Raw genomic sequence first — 16,020 nt, 5'->3', positions numbered from 1 at the left:
TTAGATGTGCTAAAGACATTGGGGATATATATATATAGATAGATAGATACACAAATTGGCAGATTCTGCATTTGCAATAGCTCCTACTGGCTAACATTTATTGGTCTTGCCAAAATCAATATTCATAGCACTTAGTCATTCGCAAACATGCATAGAGTGGAGAAAAATTCAAGTCTCCCAATATGCAAGTTCCCAGCTGAAGTCATCAGTTGACACTTCCTATTCCAGCTCTCATACAAGGTTCCTTTTGGCAATTTCCTTAGTACCACATTTTCCTCATTTCTGTGCTTTCTGTTGATTTTACTGCTTAAAATGGACACCAAGCAGAGCGCTGAAGTGTTGCCTAGTGTTCCTAAGCCAGGAAGGCTGTGATATGACTTACAGAGAAAATACCTGTGTTAGATAAGCTTCGTTCAGGCATGAGTTACAGTGCTGTTGGCCGTGAGTCCAATGTTAATGAATCAACAGTAGATATTAAATACAATGTCTTTTAACAGAAAGTAAGGTTATGTACTGATCAGTTGATAGAAATATTGTGGCCAGACTCTGGCAGGAAACTAACCCTGTATTTCCCCATGAGTAATGGTTCAGTATTCACTGATTCAGTGTTCATGGTGACGCTATAGAACTACTGTGAATCAGGAGAATCAACTACGTATCATATTATATACCATGTATACATAAACATCAACTATGAATATGAAAATATATAATATGCAATAAAATTTAAATATTTATCTATTAGAGAGACATTGAAATATTATAAGTGAAATTAAACAATGTCTAGGATTGCTTTACAGAAGTGGGATAAAGGTGTGTTTTGTGTGTATATATATATATATATATATATATATATATATATATATGGAGAGTATAAGATAGACAAATTAGCAAAGGTTGAAGATTGTGGAAGTGATGATTTATTAGAATATTCTCTCTACTTCTGTGTTTGAAAATGACCATAACAAAAAGTTTTAAAAAATAGTAGAGGAGAAAATCTTGGGGGAAGAATATCTAATCCGGTAGCTTTCACTCTGGACCCTCTGTTGGGACAGGGCTCCTGATGATGCCACCTGAGATGTCTGTGTGGATGAATCCCAAGTCCTTGAATGCAGAGTACCAGGCTGAGAGGTTCAGGAGACCTGGCTGTAGTCTCGCCCCCCCACCCCCCAGACTTACTCTGCTACATCTCAAATGCTCACATACTCACAGTGCCTCTGAGCCTATTTTTCTTATCTGTTAAATAAGGAAATTGAATGGGACAAACTCTGGGTTCCCCTTCATTGTTAAAATGCTCCCATTCTAAAACCAGTATTTCCTAAATTGGCATGTTCTGGTATAACATTACAGCCTCCGGCCAGCTCTCCCTTCCCTGCCTCCATTCATCCTGATACACTATTCTGTGAACCTTGCTGAAGTTCTGTTTTTTGCAACATTCTAACCAGGAAGCTATTCTAATTTTGATTTATCTAAATCAAAGTCTGAACTCAAAGCCGACCAGTTAAGGCCGGTGCAGGTGGACCATCAACGGAAGCCCTCTGGTTAAGAAGGACCACGATACAGGGACAACATGGGATGCACCAAACGACTGAAGAAACACAGGAAAGTCACCCAAGCTGGCCTAGGGAGGCAAGAGGAAATAAGCTGGAGGAAGAGATACATGACCTGAGGCTCAAGGAGGGGCCAGGAATTACCGCTGCAAACAGAGGGGAGAAGGATGTTCCAGGCCAAGGCTAATGTGTGTGAAGTCCTGGAGACAGGAGAAATTTGAAAAAGGCTTGGATTTCAAAAACCATCACACCAGCCCTATGAATCTCTCTGGCATTATTTGCCACCATTCCCTGTCACCCACCTTCCCCATCTGCCTGGCATGAGTCATATGTGTGCTGGGGAGCCTGGGATTCATATTTTGAAACGTATATTTGGGACTCCCCACTAGACCTCCTTTAAAATGACCAGGTCAGGATTAACTTTCACACTTCCCCCACGCCTTTTTGTTTTGCTCATCCTGCGTAATTCTAACGGCCCACTTTTCAGTAGAGGAAACTGAGGCTCAGTCAGGTTAAGTCACTCAAGACCACCCAGACAGTGAGGCAGGCGACAGGGATTCAGATGCAGCTCTGACTCCTAGCGATTTTGTCCACACTGTACAGGGTAGCCAGTGCACACTGCGGCTTTTAGTCAGGTGTCTGCAAGAAGGCGCTTCCTTACAGGTTCCCGGCATGCTGCAGCTTATACATCGACACTGAGAAAGCTGAGGACAGCGTCAGGGCTATACTTACAGACCCCTTTTTTTGTTTTGTTTTGTTTTTCCAGGGCTAGGTCGTACAATAAAGCCTGGTGGCCTCAACCATCCCACCGCCCGCCCCGGGACAAACTCTAAATCTTCAAGCCTGGGTTAGAGCCTCTTTTCCACTACCTCCTAGCTATGTGACATAGGACAAATAACCTGGGATCTCATGTAAAACGAATCTTGCGAGACTGCTGTGAGGATTAAACAAAAGTGGCATCTATGCAGGAGGCTGGCCATACAACCCCAAGAAGGGCAGGTAGAACAACTCGCTCACACCCGGCCAAGGGTCAGGAGTATGCGCGGCTTCTGCGCACGCGCTCTCCGCAAAGACCCGGCAGGCAAGCCCGAGGACTCTGCGGCTGCGCATTCACCCGGCTTTGCGGCCGCACTGCTTGACGGCAGCGGTGACCGCCCACCCGCCGGCGTTACCGGGGTAACGACGAGCGCGTGGGGCTAAGGAAGGTAAGACGCCGGGGCGAGCCGCTGGCGGTGTCCGATGGCGCTGAGCGCGGTGGCCACGTCTCGCGGTGTGAGAGGCGACGGCGCCTTTTCTGAAAGCTCTCCGGAGCGGGAGCGGAAAGGGTGTAGAGACTCCCCGCGTTGCACAGCCGCCCCAGAGTAGGCCGGGCAGGGGAGCCAGGCTTCCTCGTTCCACCGGAATTAGCCCCGCTCCGGTTCTTCCAGCACCTGTAGCCCTTTGTACTTCTCTTCGTACTTTCCCAAGAACAGGGTGCCACGTTCAGTGCTGGGGGCTGGGGACGTAGAGGTATATTGGACTCCCGTCTCTGCCCGAGGGGATCCTCAGCCGCTAGTGCGGTTGTTGAGGGGCGGGGAACGCTCAAGGAAATCCGCAGACGGATGAAGTAAGGCAGGGAGTTATGAATTTCGTGGGCCCTTAATACCTTCTGGCTTGTGTGCAGTCACTTATTGCAATTGCAGCCCCCGTCTGGCTAGCATCTTGCACATGACAGGCCCAGTACGAGGCTCCTTCGCCTTCACAGAGTTAACCCACTTAATCCTCACAACAACCTTCAAAGGGTTATCGTTTGTTTATGTGGCTTAGTCTCAGGTTCTGACTTGAAAGCTCCCCAGGGCCTGGATTGTTTGCCTTGTCCCTTTCATCCTTGCCTCCCTTAGCCCAGGAGGTACACCGTTGGAGCTTCAAACATTTTTTTAATTGGGAGAAGGTGAGCTTTACTGGGTGGGAGGTTTTTTAACCAGGTTTATTTGACAGGGTGTTTCCAGGGGATTGGAAAATTAAATGGAGCTTCCTCCCCCGTTTTTGTTTTGCTTGTTTTGTTTGGAATAAACATTTACTGAATACCTAAACAGTGTTAGCTTGTCTGCTCAAGGGAAGAATAAGGAGCGAGCCCCGCTTTTGATAGGAAAGTAAATGCACTTAATGCTTCTTGTGTCTGGAGTCAAGTATGTCCTGGGTTGGGAAAGGAGAAACAACAATCCCTTACAGGTGCATAGCACTCAGGCCCTCTGAGTCCCTTTCCTGCACTGAACAATGGGAGTAGTAACAGTTCTTACTTAGGGAGCTGTTGGGATTAAGTGAGTTTGAATAGGCTATCCTGTCACCAGTAGCTGGCAACTTTGGCTACTGCCGAAATCATCTGGGTCCCACCCCAGAATTTCTGATGTAATTGCAGTTAAGCTCTGAGCATTAGGAGTTTTAAGATTTCTCCAGGTGATTCTACGGGCACCCAAGCTTGAGAGCCACTATTGGATACTACCCAGATTTAATTAATCTCTTTTCAGTTCTCATTCCCTGCGTAAGCCTCTGCGCTGATTCCAAGTCTAAACCAGCCTTCACCTTCCAAACCCCTTGACAACTGGCACAGTCTTTCCTATACATACGTGTGTGGTTCAGACATGGGTCTCTTTAAGGCCAGTCTTCTTACAATGCTATGTCTCTGTGCACTGGGGCTTTGGGCAAATGATTGGCCCTCTCTAAGCCTCAGTTTCCTTGTTTGTGAAAGAGGATAGTAGTACCCATGTGTGTAGCATATGGCACAGTCCGTGCCTGGCATGTCGTATCTACTGATAATTACCTCTTCTAATTTTATTCACATGCCACATCTTACATTATGCTGTTCTCCTTTCATAGCACTAAAGAAACATATCTTAAATGCCTAATGCAGATAATGGAAACTAGTGAATTCAGTCCTTTCTCCCCCGTTTTGCCTTTCAAATTCAACACAAGACAATTCCTTCACAAAACCATGAAACTAGAGATCATTTGGTTTGTCCTATTAGATTTTTTAAGTAGCAGTTTCATTGAGACCATTCACATACCGTAAAACTCACCCTTGTATAATATACAATTTGGTGGGACGCCTGGGTGGCGCAGTTGGTTGGACGACTGCCTTCGGCTCAGGGCGTGATCCTGGAGTCCTGGGATTGAGTCCCACATCAGGCTCCCAGCTCCATGGGGAGTCTGCTTCGCTCTCTGACCTTCTCCTCGCTCATGCTCTCTCTCACTGTCTCTCTCTCAAATAAATAAATAAAATCTTTAAAAATATATATATATATACAATTTGGTGATTTTAGTATGTTCACAGTTGGGCAGCCATCACCACCACCGCAATCCAGTTTTAAAACATTTTCATCACCCTCAAAAATAAATCTGTACCTATTAGCAGTTGCTCTTCATTTCTCTCATCCCTCAGCACCTGGTGATCACTAATCCACTTGTGTCTGTATGGATTTGGTATTGCAGACATTTCATATTAATGGTCTTATATGTGGTCTTATGTGACTACTTTTACTTAGGGCAATGCTTTCAAGCTTCATACACACTGTAGCATGTATCAGCACTTTGTTCCTTCATTACTGGTAATCCATTATATATGGATACACCACATTTCATTGATCCATTCATCTGTTGAGGAACATTTGGGTTACCACTTTTTTTGTTACTGGGTTTTTTTTTTTTTTTTTTTTTTTTTGGCTATTACGAATCACTAAACATTCCGGTATGGATTTTTGCATGAACTTGTTTTTAGTTTTCTTATATCTGTACCAAGGAATGGAATTGCTGGATCATATGGTTATTCTGTGTTTAACCTTTGAGTGACTTCCAAACTGTTTTCCAGTCCTATTCAAGTTGAAGATGAAGAAACAGGGCTCAGAGAGCTTAAGTGGGTTGTGCAAGGTCGCATGATAATAATGGCAGGTTTGCATATCTAAGAGTCCTATGAGCCAGATTCTTGAAGCCTTTCCTGCCACACGGGCAGAGGTAACACCACCAGACTTTGAGATTTTGTGGAAAACAGGGAACATTTTGTAGCAGGAACCTTTCTGTCACACACACTTGGGTTGGAATACAGAGTTCTTGCCATCAAGTGTCCTAGTTCATTCTTGCTTTTTTCTTAAAGAGTATATATTGGGGTGCCTGGGTGGCTCAATAGGTTGGGCCTCTGCCTTCGGCTCAGGTCATGATCTCAGGGTCCTGGGATCAAGCCCCGCATCGGGCTCTCTGCTCAGCCTCTTTCTCTCTGCCTGCCTCTCTGCCTACCTGTGATCTCTGACTGTCGAATAAATATATATATTTAAAAAAATCTTGAAAAAAATAAGGAGAATATAGCAGCAATCTGAGGGAAAGTTCCAAACCAGGCAAATTATAACTTCATTGTCACTTGTTCGAGAGAACTTAATTAGAAGTTCTTGAAATTAGCCATTTAACATTTCCCCCCCTTTTTTTTTTCAAAAAATTCCAAATGTAGCATATACAAGTTAAATACTAACCAGAAGTTAAGTTTCAAAAGTGAAAAATCTCATAAAAGTTCAACTTTTTCCTGGAAATGCCTAGAAAGTTTCTCACTAGATTCAAACATCCTGCCTCAAAAAAGCTGACATAGCATTGTTTAAGTTTCAGGATAAATTGCTGTTTCTTTTTTTTTTTTTTTTTATTGCTGTTTCTTCTGAATACGAAATGTGATCATCAGCTTGGATTGAGGGATAAGTCAGCAAGTGAAAATTTAGTTAAAATGCTCTTGGAAGAAAATCTCTTAATTGCCCATTAACATCCAACATACATGGCTTGTTATAAAGGCTTTATAGCATGTGTATAATGTATATATGAGTCATGCTCAGTATGTAATTCCATTGAGGGATCTTATTTAAAAAATTACTCTAGTGTTTGCTGCTTAGCATACTTGGTTATTTCTATGAAGGTTCCAACTTGGTGATTCTTATTTTTCACAGTTATCTTTGTAATTGGTTTTTCAATTTCTGTAACTCAAGCTTGTTCTGTATTTTCCTTTGTCCTCATCTAATTCCTCAATTTCTTTGAGAAGGCAGATAAAGGTATCATCACACACTGGACAAGGCATTCAATTTCTTTTTAATGGTCACGAACCCATAAAACCACTTACCTTCCACAGATTTGGCCACCATCACTGGCTGTTTCAGGCTTGGTTGCATCCGTTGTCCAATGGATCCTGGTATTAAGTGCAGGAGGCATTTTAATAAGCAGTCTTACTTTTTTCTCTTGGATCCATGTAGATGAAACGTGTAGAGCTCCACTATATTTTCAAGCACTGGATCTGCTCTCCACTTAAATCAAACTGGGCCAGGACAAAGGGAGCAGCAGATTCGAGTCTCCCCTCTCATTCCAGGGCATCTGCTGGGAGAGTGGAGTGCCTGGCCCAGACACTTGCACTGTTTACATTTTCCCCCTTTGCATGTGGTTGAATTTTCCTAAGTTAGATATATCTACTGTGGCTCTTTTTCTTTATCACACGGTGCACTCAACTTCATTTCCTTCCTTTAGCCATTATGAAATTGTAGCCTGTTGTGTTACCTTCAGTTTGCTTTCGTGTGTGTTATGTGCTTGTTTTGTCTCTTCAGATTGAGTATAAGGCCTGGAAGGGAGAGGTACTGACTTTGGCTTCCTTTACTTCCTCAGAGTGCTGAGTACACACTGGCTCAGGACTGAGACAAGGACAGTCTTGTCTAAGTAATTCCGTAATTCTCTGGAACCCTTTGGCTCCTAATCTTGAGAAATAGTGGGCCTTCAGACAAGGAGGGTGGGTGGGAGATGCTGCCTGTGTTCACAGCAGAGCCCCGTGAAAAGAGTGTAGGCTTTGAAATTCAACAGACCTGGGATCATCTGAACGGACCTTTTGTAAAATCTCTCTGACCTGAACCTGTTTTCTTCATCTGTAAACCAGAATTGGTAGTGCTCACCCCATAATGATAATTAAATACATGCGTGAAGCTCATTATGTACCAGGTACCCTTCTTGGCCCTTTACGGGGTCTTAACTCTAAGATAGAGTCTGTTTTTCATCCTTATTTTGCAAATGAGGAAACCAAAGCACAGAGAGATTAAGCATCTTTTGCCCCAAATTACACAGGTAGGACTAGTAAAGCCAATTCAGTCCTGGCATTCTAGCTTTAGAGTTTGTGCTCTTTGCCACTCACATTTGGTGGTACATAACAAACCCTGAAATAACTGTTTCTCTCATTGTTGTTATCACTTATTAATTTACCTTATAAATTAGAAGATGATTGACCTGATGTTTAGAATGTATTTTAAGGTCCTTTTATTTTGGAAAATAAAAATACTGACTAGATTTAATTCTTTGAGGACAGTGTCTTTTTTGGCTTTATCTTTATGAGACTGACGCGCTGCCTACTGCGCTAAGGAGGCAGGTTGGCTTTATCTTTATATCGCCAACACCTCTGATTATAATGAGGCCCTGGTAGGTACTCAGTAAATGTCTGTTGTCTGTTGTCTGAGCGAAAGAACCTGAGTCCTGTTGTGCTTGCTATCAGTAGACTTTTGCATGGCATTATGACTTTGGACATGCCACTAGGCCTCAGTCTTGTCCATGATAATTAGAAATACCATTACTGACTTCTTGAGCACAGTTTTGGGAATTGAGATATTTTAGGTGATTGGGATTTTTAGTGCTTGTACAAAATGTTCTCATTACTCCTTCTTTTAGTACACTGCTTCTAAATATTTTATTTTTCACATGGACCACAAAGCTTTCTGAGCCTAGAGATAAATGCATCCCCATTTTTGGTCAACATAGTTATGGATTGGCTATCTGTTTCTTTCTCCTTATTAGACTCTTAAAAACAGCTACCCTTGAGAAATGGCAGAAGCGGTTTTCCGTGCCCCAAAGCGGAAAAGAAGAGTGTATGAGAGTTACGAGTCTCCACTGCCCATTCCTTTTCGTCAGGACTGTGGGCCTAAGCAAGACTTCAAAGTGTTCACAGCAGAGCTGATAAACAACAATGTAATTGTGAGGAACGCAGAAGATATGGAGCAGCTTTATGGGAGAGTAAGTGTTAGAGGCTTTGACATGGCTGCTTTTGACAACCCTGAGCCAGTTATCCTTTTTGCTTCCCCCCCATTCACTCCCAAAAGCAAACCGTAATTGACCTATATTCTTTCCTTGCCATTCAGTCCAGTGTTGGAGAGAACTGTGCAATTTGAATCAGGTGCCCTGAAGCCATATGTTAATGAGGAAGACTACTCCCCCACCCTTGAACCCACATTGCAACAATATTGTAAGGTAGTGCATTGGCCTTTCTTGTCTTTCAGTTATAAAAGCCATGCATGTTCATAAAAATGTCAAGCAGTTTACAGGAATCTAATGGGTAAAAAGTAAAAATTCCCCTCTCCCACTCCATCTCCAGAGGTAAACACAGGGTGGCATGTTGTTCTGTCTCACGGACAGGTGAGTCTTCAGTATGTACTCTGGTTCCTTATTTGTGATCTTGTCTCTTTGGGGAACTCTTCTTAGATGAGAACAATTTCTAGTTTTTGTGTTTTCCACCCATGATAAGTTCAGGTTGAGATTGGTAGCCTGCTTCCTCCCCACCTCACCCCCATCCATAGCCAGTTCATTACTGGAGGCTTTTTTTTTTTTTTTTTTTTTAAGTAATCTCTACCCACAGCAGGGGGCTTGAACTCACAACCCTGAGCTCAAGAGTCAAATGCTGTACCAACTGAGGCAGCCAGGTCCCCCAACTTGGGAGCATTTTTTAAATAGCTTTATTGAGGTATAATTTAGTGCCATAAAAATTCACTCATTGTAAATGTGTAATTCAATGATTGTAGTAAATTCATAGAGTTGTGCAATCACCATTACGGTCTAGTTGTGGAGCATTCCCATCACCACAAAAAGTTCCCTTGTAGCATTGCAGTTAATCGCTGCTCCCACTTCCAGCCCATGTCACCCACTGATCTACTTCCTCTCTAAAATGGCTTTTCTAAACATTTTTTTTTTTAAAGATTTTATTTATTTATTTGACAGACAGAGATCACAAGTAGGCAGAGAGGCAGGCAGAGAGGAGGAAGCAGGCTCCCTGCTGAGCAGAGAGCCCGATGTGGGGCTCGATCCCAGGACCCTGGGATCATGACCTGAGCTGAAAGCAGAGGCTTCAACCCACTGAGCCACCCAGGCACCCCTCTAAACATTTTTATATAAAATACATATGCTGTAGCCACCTCCTCACAGTGGGATACAGCAGGTGGCACTGATCCTTATGAAATGGGGCTCTAGGCCAAGGCCCTGCCTCTGCCTATCTCATTGCCTTAAGCTTACCAAACCCAGACTGAAATCATTAGGTTAAGACACATAAGGTGTACTGAAAACTTACTAGAACTCTTCAAACAATCAGAGGTAAATGCTAAGATCTTCATTAGTAATCATTAAATAATCAGAAGGAAAATGTAAAGCTTAGAAAAATAGAATGAATCTCTTGTTAACTCAAATAGTTATTTTCCATCAGCTATAAAAATGGTAACTAAACATGAACTAACTTTGTTTTCTCTTTTCCTGGAAGGGTTATTTTGGAAAAGGTATCCTGTCTAGAAGCCGTCCAAACTTCACAATTTCAGATCCTAAGCTCATTGCTAAGTGGAAAGGTAAACGTACCTCATTCAGTTCATTTGGCAAATTATTTTTTTTCCTCTTTGATCTTACACTTTAGATTACATAGGAAAATTCTCTGGAGAAGACATAACATGCACAGTGGCAATTTTACTGCTAAAACTAGCAACTATAATAATTCTGATCAAGGTGAAAGGATTCTGATGATTGGTGAAAATGAGTTTTAACTAATTTCTGGAGTTATCAAAAGTGTTATTCAGGTTTTTCTGTTGGTAAACATTGACTAGCAGGGTACTGTGCACTCAGAAGGTACTAGTAGTTTAAGGACCTCTTCACCTATATGCAAAATGAGTTTTATATTTTTTATTTCTAGCATTAGAATTTAAACAATAACCATAACATTAATGAATTTGTTAAAACATTAACTAATGTGTGTAGTTCTTACTTGCTTGACTCACCTTCTTTTAACTTAAAAATCTTTTACCTTAGTGTGTTTGTCCAAGGAAGTCTCATGGTGATTACATAACCAATGCCAGCATATAAAAACATAATTGGGATTTTTTTGTAAGAAAAAATACAAATTAAACCTGCACTAAGATACATTTTAGCCATCAGGTTGGCAAAAATCCAAAAGTTTGACCATATTCTTCTTGGGGAGGCCCAGAGAAACACTCTTTACGCATCGCTGGTGGGAATGCAGGTGGTACAACTGTCACAGAGGGGAATTTAGCAATGGCTGGCAAAATTATTTCTACATATGCCTCCCCCCCAATCTTTGTCGCCCCCTAACCCCTAGCCACTCTAATATGTTCACTGTGTCTCTGAGGTTGCCCATTCTAGATACTTCATTGTACCTGGAATCATACACTGTGAAGCCATGTTGTAGCATTATCAGAACTTATCCTGAATAGTATCCCATTGTATGGGTATTCCATGTTTTGTTTATCCACTCATCCAAAGATGAGCATTTTGGGGTGTTCCCACGTTGGGTCTGTTAATGAATAGTGCTGCTGTGAATGTTCATATACAGGTGTGTGTGTGTGTGAACATATATTTTCATTTCTCCTGGGCATATACCTAGGAGTGAACTTGCTGGCTCTTATGATAGTTCTGTTTTCATTTTTTAGCAAATGCCAAACAGTTTTCCACAATATCTTCCCCCTGTTATATTCCCACGAGCAATACACAAAGTTCCTAATTCTTCCGCTTGTTATCTTCTGGGTTTTTTTTTGTTTTTTTTTTTGTCTGTTTTTTGTGATAGCCATCTTGGTGAGTGTGAAGTGATAACATTTTTTAATGTTAATAAAGTCTAATTTATATGTTTTTTTCTTTCATTACTTATGGTTTTGGTGTCATATTTAGGAAACCATTGCCAAATCCAAGCTGATGCAGATTCTCCCCTGTGTTTTCTTCTAAGAGTTTTATATTTTCAGCTCTTAAATTTAGGTCTCTGATCCACTTTGAGTTAATTTTTGTGTGTGATATAAAGTAGGGGTCCAGTGTTTCGCCTGTGGATATCTAGTATTTACTTTTTTTTTTTTAAGATTTTATTTATTTATTTGAGAGAGAGAGAGATTACAAATAGGCAGAGAGGCAGGCAGAGAGAAAGGGGGAAACGGGCTCCCCGCTGAGCAGAGAGCCCGATGTGGTGCTTGATCCCAGGACCCTGAGACCATGACCTAAGCCGAAGACAGAGGCTTAACCCACTGAGCCACCCAGGCGCCCCTTTAGCATTTACTTTTAACCCAGCAATTCCATTTCTAGGAATTTTTCTGAAAGATAGACTGGCAAAAATATGAAAAGAAATTGCACGAAGCTATTCATTGCAAACTGTTTCTGATATTAAAGACTGGAAACGACCCAAATGTCCGGTATGAGAGGACTGGTCAATTAACACTGTACTGCATTCATACAATGAAGTACCATGGAGCTGAGCTAAGAATGAAGGGTAACTGGGATGTGTTCCTAAGCAAAGAAGGCACAGTAAGGGGGAATCTGCGTAGTGTGCCATGGTTTATCTGAAGGTGGGGGGATATAAATATACATCATACATTTTTGAAATTTAAGGAAGGATAAATCGTGGATTCTTTTTAATGCCTATGGTGGAGGGACAGAACAGGATGGAGAAAGAGGTCCAACTTTCTAGATTTGACTTTGGAACCTTGTAAATGTGTTACATGATTACAAAACAAAGTTAAATTTTTAAAAGTAATTAAAAAAAAAAAGCAGAATCTATATATCAAGTTGGTGGTATAGCCATGGAAGAAAACTATTTTGAGTGACTGTAGAACATGGTGACTTGAGGTTCAATCCTAATAGGATAGACTTTGTGTCAGTTATCTCTTGGCACAGTGTTATTTAATCATTGGCTTTCAGCAGCATCCAAATTGCTGACAAGTTTGCTAGGTAGGTGTGCTGATCTTGGCTGGATATACTTCTCCATCTGGTTAGTTATAGAGATCAGCTGGCTGCTCTGATGGATTTAGTCCAATAATGGATCGAGCTGGACTTACTAGTGTCTGGTTGTCTGTTGGTTGGCTGTCAGCTGGTCTAGGATGGTCTCAACTGGGATGAGGGGCGGGGGGCACCATATATGTCATCCTTTTAGCAGACTAGCCCAGGCATGTTCTCATGGTCATGGTGGAGGGTCACAAGCAAGCCCCAGCGTGCCAGTGCTTTTTGGACCTCTCCTCATGGCATGTTTGCTGTTACTCCAACTTGTCTAGAGTCAAGGTGTTTGGCAGGTGGAAGACCTGAAGAACTGGGACCATCAGTGCAATCAACCTGCCCTATACTCTAAAGAAAGGAAGAGTTGCAAAATAATCTTCACATTATTTTCAGCAATTATTTTACAGGTGATAGCAATCATACAACTGACTGTTGTATGGGTATTGTTTAGAAAAGCACATGATTAATTATGTTGGTATGGTTGAGAGCCAGGATTTTCACAATAAACATCTGTACCAGGAAGCAAAGAAGATTATCAAAAAGTGCTAGGCTTGTTTCAAAGGAGGCTCCCCAGACCAAAGAGGGAAACATTTGAACATCAATGAGAATAATGCTATAGGGACACCTGGGTGGCTTAGTCGGTTTAGTTGTCCAACACTTGATTGCGGTTCAGGCTGTGATTTCAGGGTCGTGAGATTGAGCCCCACATCAGACTCTGTGCTGAGCACGGAGCCTGCTTCAGATTCTCTCTCTCTCTTTCTTGCTAAAAACAAACAAAAAGAATTAATACTATAATTTGTTTTAAAATCCAGTCATTGGTAATAATACCTCAAAAAAAACGCTTGAATCTTTTAATTTTTGCTAGTACATACTGATACATTCCAGGAGAAATTCACAGTTCACTTGTGGAGGATTCACCATTTTGGGAATTCATAAACATGGACTGAGGTCCATTCTTGAGGTCACTAAGTAGTGAGGGATTTCTCTCTATAGAAGATTCCTGCTAATAAACAAGAAATAATGGGATTAGAATATCACCATTTTGCATCCTCTTATAAAGCATTGATCACCAGTGGTGTTGATGACATACAAAGAGACAACACAATTTTGTCTTGTGAGGGAAACACACAGCACCACCCATGAAGTAGGCTGCCCAAAATACTGAGCCCGAATCTGGTCAAGCCACCAGTTGCACCGATTTGCAGGAAACAGGGTCAAAGAATGCATTAATTAAGCCAATGCTGCTCAAAGTACTCAAGTGTCACAAGACAAGTCCTTTGCACCAGAATGGAAATAGATCCCCTACTATTTAGCTGTTTACCTATGGCTTCCCTCTGTGTGAAAATCAGGCTGTGAAAACAAGGGGAGCTGAACTAAGCGATGTGTTGAGTGAGGCAGTTGCTTAAAGGTTGGTGCAGGCTCTTCTTGGACAGTCCATGAGTAATTCAAGGACAGTACTGGGCCTGCGACCTTTAATGAGCCACTGTGTTTACAGCACAGTAGGGACGTGATCCTCTGAGGCCAGACCAGGGGGAAGCTGTATAGGACAGAAGACCCAATTGCTTCAGTAAGTGAATCACAGGGAAGAAAAACATGTGGGGTCACGTGTATTAGAATCAACTTCAGATTTATCAGTCAGTTGCAATGTATAGGCCTTAGATGGATTTTGAGTCCAATTTTCAAAAATTGTGACAGTCCATAGATTTTGGATGAGGCTAAGGAATTAATAGTAATTTTTAAAAGTAATAATGGTATTGCAATTATTTTTCCAATTTTTATACTTTTTTTAAGTAAGCTCTATGCTCATGTGGGACTTGAACTTACAGCCTCAAGTTCGAGTCACATGCTCCACCAACTGAGCCAGCCAACGCCCCCAATTTTTTTATACAAGGTTTTTTGGATTTTTTTTTTCATTTTTTTTTAAGTCTTTAGAGAAATACATAAGCGCTACTTAGAGATGCTGTGATAGGATGTAAGGGATCTTATTCAGAATAATCTGGAGACAGGAGAATGAACAGAAGAACAAATGAAGCAAGACTGGCCATGAGTTAATTGTTAAAGCTGAGGGATGGCAACATGGGAATTTATTATACTATTCTCCTTCTTTTGTATGTCTGAAAACTTTTTCACTTTTTCAAAAATTGGGGATAAAAATAGCATAATGATCCCCACCATCAAGCTTCAGCAGTTACGAATATTTGGCCAGAAACCTAGAAAGCTTTCAAATAGTATGATGATCTTAACAGATGAGAATCTTCTCCTGATCTGTGTAGTAACTGAATTTTAGACAGTAATAGAAATTTGAAGGAAAGGAGTTTATGCCAAGGAATCAGAAATGAAGCTTGTAGACGGCCCTGAAGAAGTAAATCTCAAATGTCCATTTTAGGAGGGTCTTCAAATTCTGGCTTCAGCCTCATCTTCCACCCTCTCTCCACACTCTCTTCTACTTGTTGGCACTACAGCTGCCTTGGGCTGCTTGCCATTCCATGGACCTGCCATGCATTTACTCTTTCAGCCTCTGCATGGCTTCCCCTGCCTCCTTCCCTCTGGTCTGCCTGGTGAACCCTCATTCACTCTTCAGAGCCCAGCTGAGCTATTCCTCCTCCTTGGTGTTTTTTACTAAGCCTTTCAGGTAAAGTGAGCTACTTCCTTTATACTCCTTTTACTCCTCAGCTTGGGTTAGAATCAGTCATTTCTGGTCTGTCTCCCCAACTGGGCTGTATCTCAAGAAGAGAGGATTTACTTTCTTACTTCTGTGTCTCCAGTGCTTGGCACATGGATGACTATCAGTAATACATGCTAAATTGTAATTTTTATTAAATTTACCAGAGGAGGGAGGTCATGACACAGCAAAAACTGACAAATTCCTGAGGTAGGAGTATGTGAACTCCTAGTGTTTTTAAAGCTGATGATCATCTAATCCAAGCCTTTAATGCCCTGGGCAGAAGGCTGAGTTTGGGTAAGGAGAAACGATTTGCCCAAGGCAGAGTGGAGGAGGATGAGGACTAAAACCCACACCATCAGGTGATCAGTAAATAATACCGAAGGTGGAAAGGCTCAACCAGCCAGATGCCCAGAGCTAGAACCCAGAACTCCCAGGTTCACACCCAGCACCAACACTGCCATGAAATTCACTTCATCAACCCTTTTTGTAGGTACATTGGGGAGCTTTGACTGAAGATGCCTTATGGAGCATGGGAAAATGGCAAAGTGCATAACTTTAATGCCTCGATATTCTCATCCAAAAGTTCAGAGGTGGTAGAGGGGTTTCCTCTTGCATGCCATTGTGCCACGCTGCAGTGTTGAGAAGGATTTCAAGGTCACATCTGGGCACAGCAAGAGCACTGTGATCAGTCAGCATTGCCTTCCAGTGGGTTCAGGGAATGATGGCATATAAAGCACGCCATTGCTGGTTGGGCAA

The 16,020-nt window shown here is 41.9% G+C and overlaps 1 protein-coding gene across 3 annotated transcripts in view; it reads left to right on the top strand.

Moving 5' to 3' along the window:
* Window positions 1-2,697: 2,697 nt before the first annotated feature.
* The window catches only part of TSEN2 (tRNA splicing endonuclease subunit 2), a 43,330-nt gene continuing 30,007 nt past the window's right edge, over window positions 2,698-16,020 (top strand). For all 3 annotated transcript variants that reach the window (XR_006385098.1, XR_006385099.1, XM_044252970.1), the window contains exons 1-3: window positions 2,698-2,755; window positions 8,379-8,594; window positions 10,105-10,186. Coding sequence is in view for 1 of the 3 variants with exons in the window: in XM_044252970.1 (XP_044108905.1) it covers window positions 8,406-8,594; window positions 10,105-10,186 (271 nt within the window). In the remaining 2 variants the exon portion in view is untranslated. The remainder of the gene's footprint in view (window positions 2,756-8,378; window positions 8,595-10,104; window positions 10,187-16,020) is intronic.

This window comes from Neovison vison, chromosome 6, assembly GCF_020171115.1.
Source record: "Neovison vison isolate M4711 chromosome 6, ASM_NN_V1, whole genome shotgun sequence".
In the NCBI taxonomy this organism is placed as follows: Eukaryota; Metazoa; Chordata; class Mammalia; order Carnivora; family Mustelidae; genus Neogale; species Neogale vison.
Note: the sequence above shows the minus strand (reverse complement) of the source record. Positions and strands in the feature narration are given on the sequence as shown.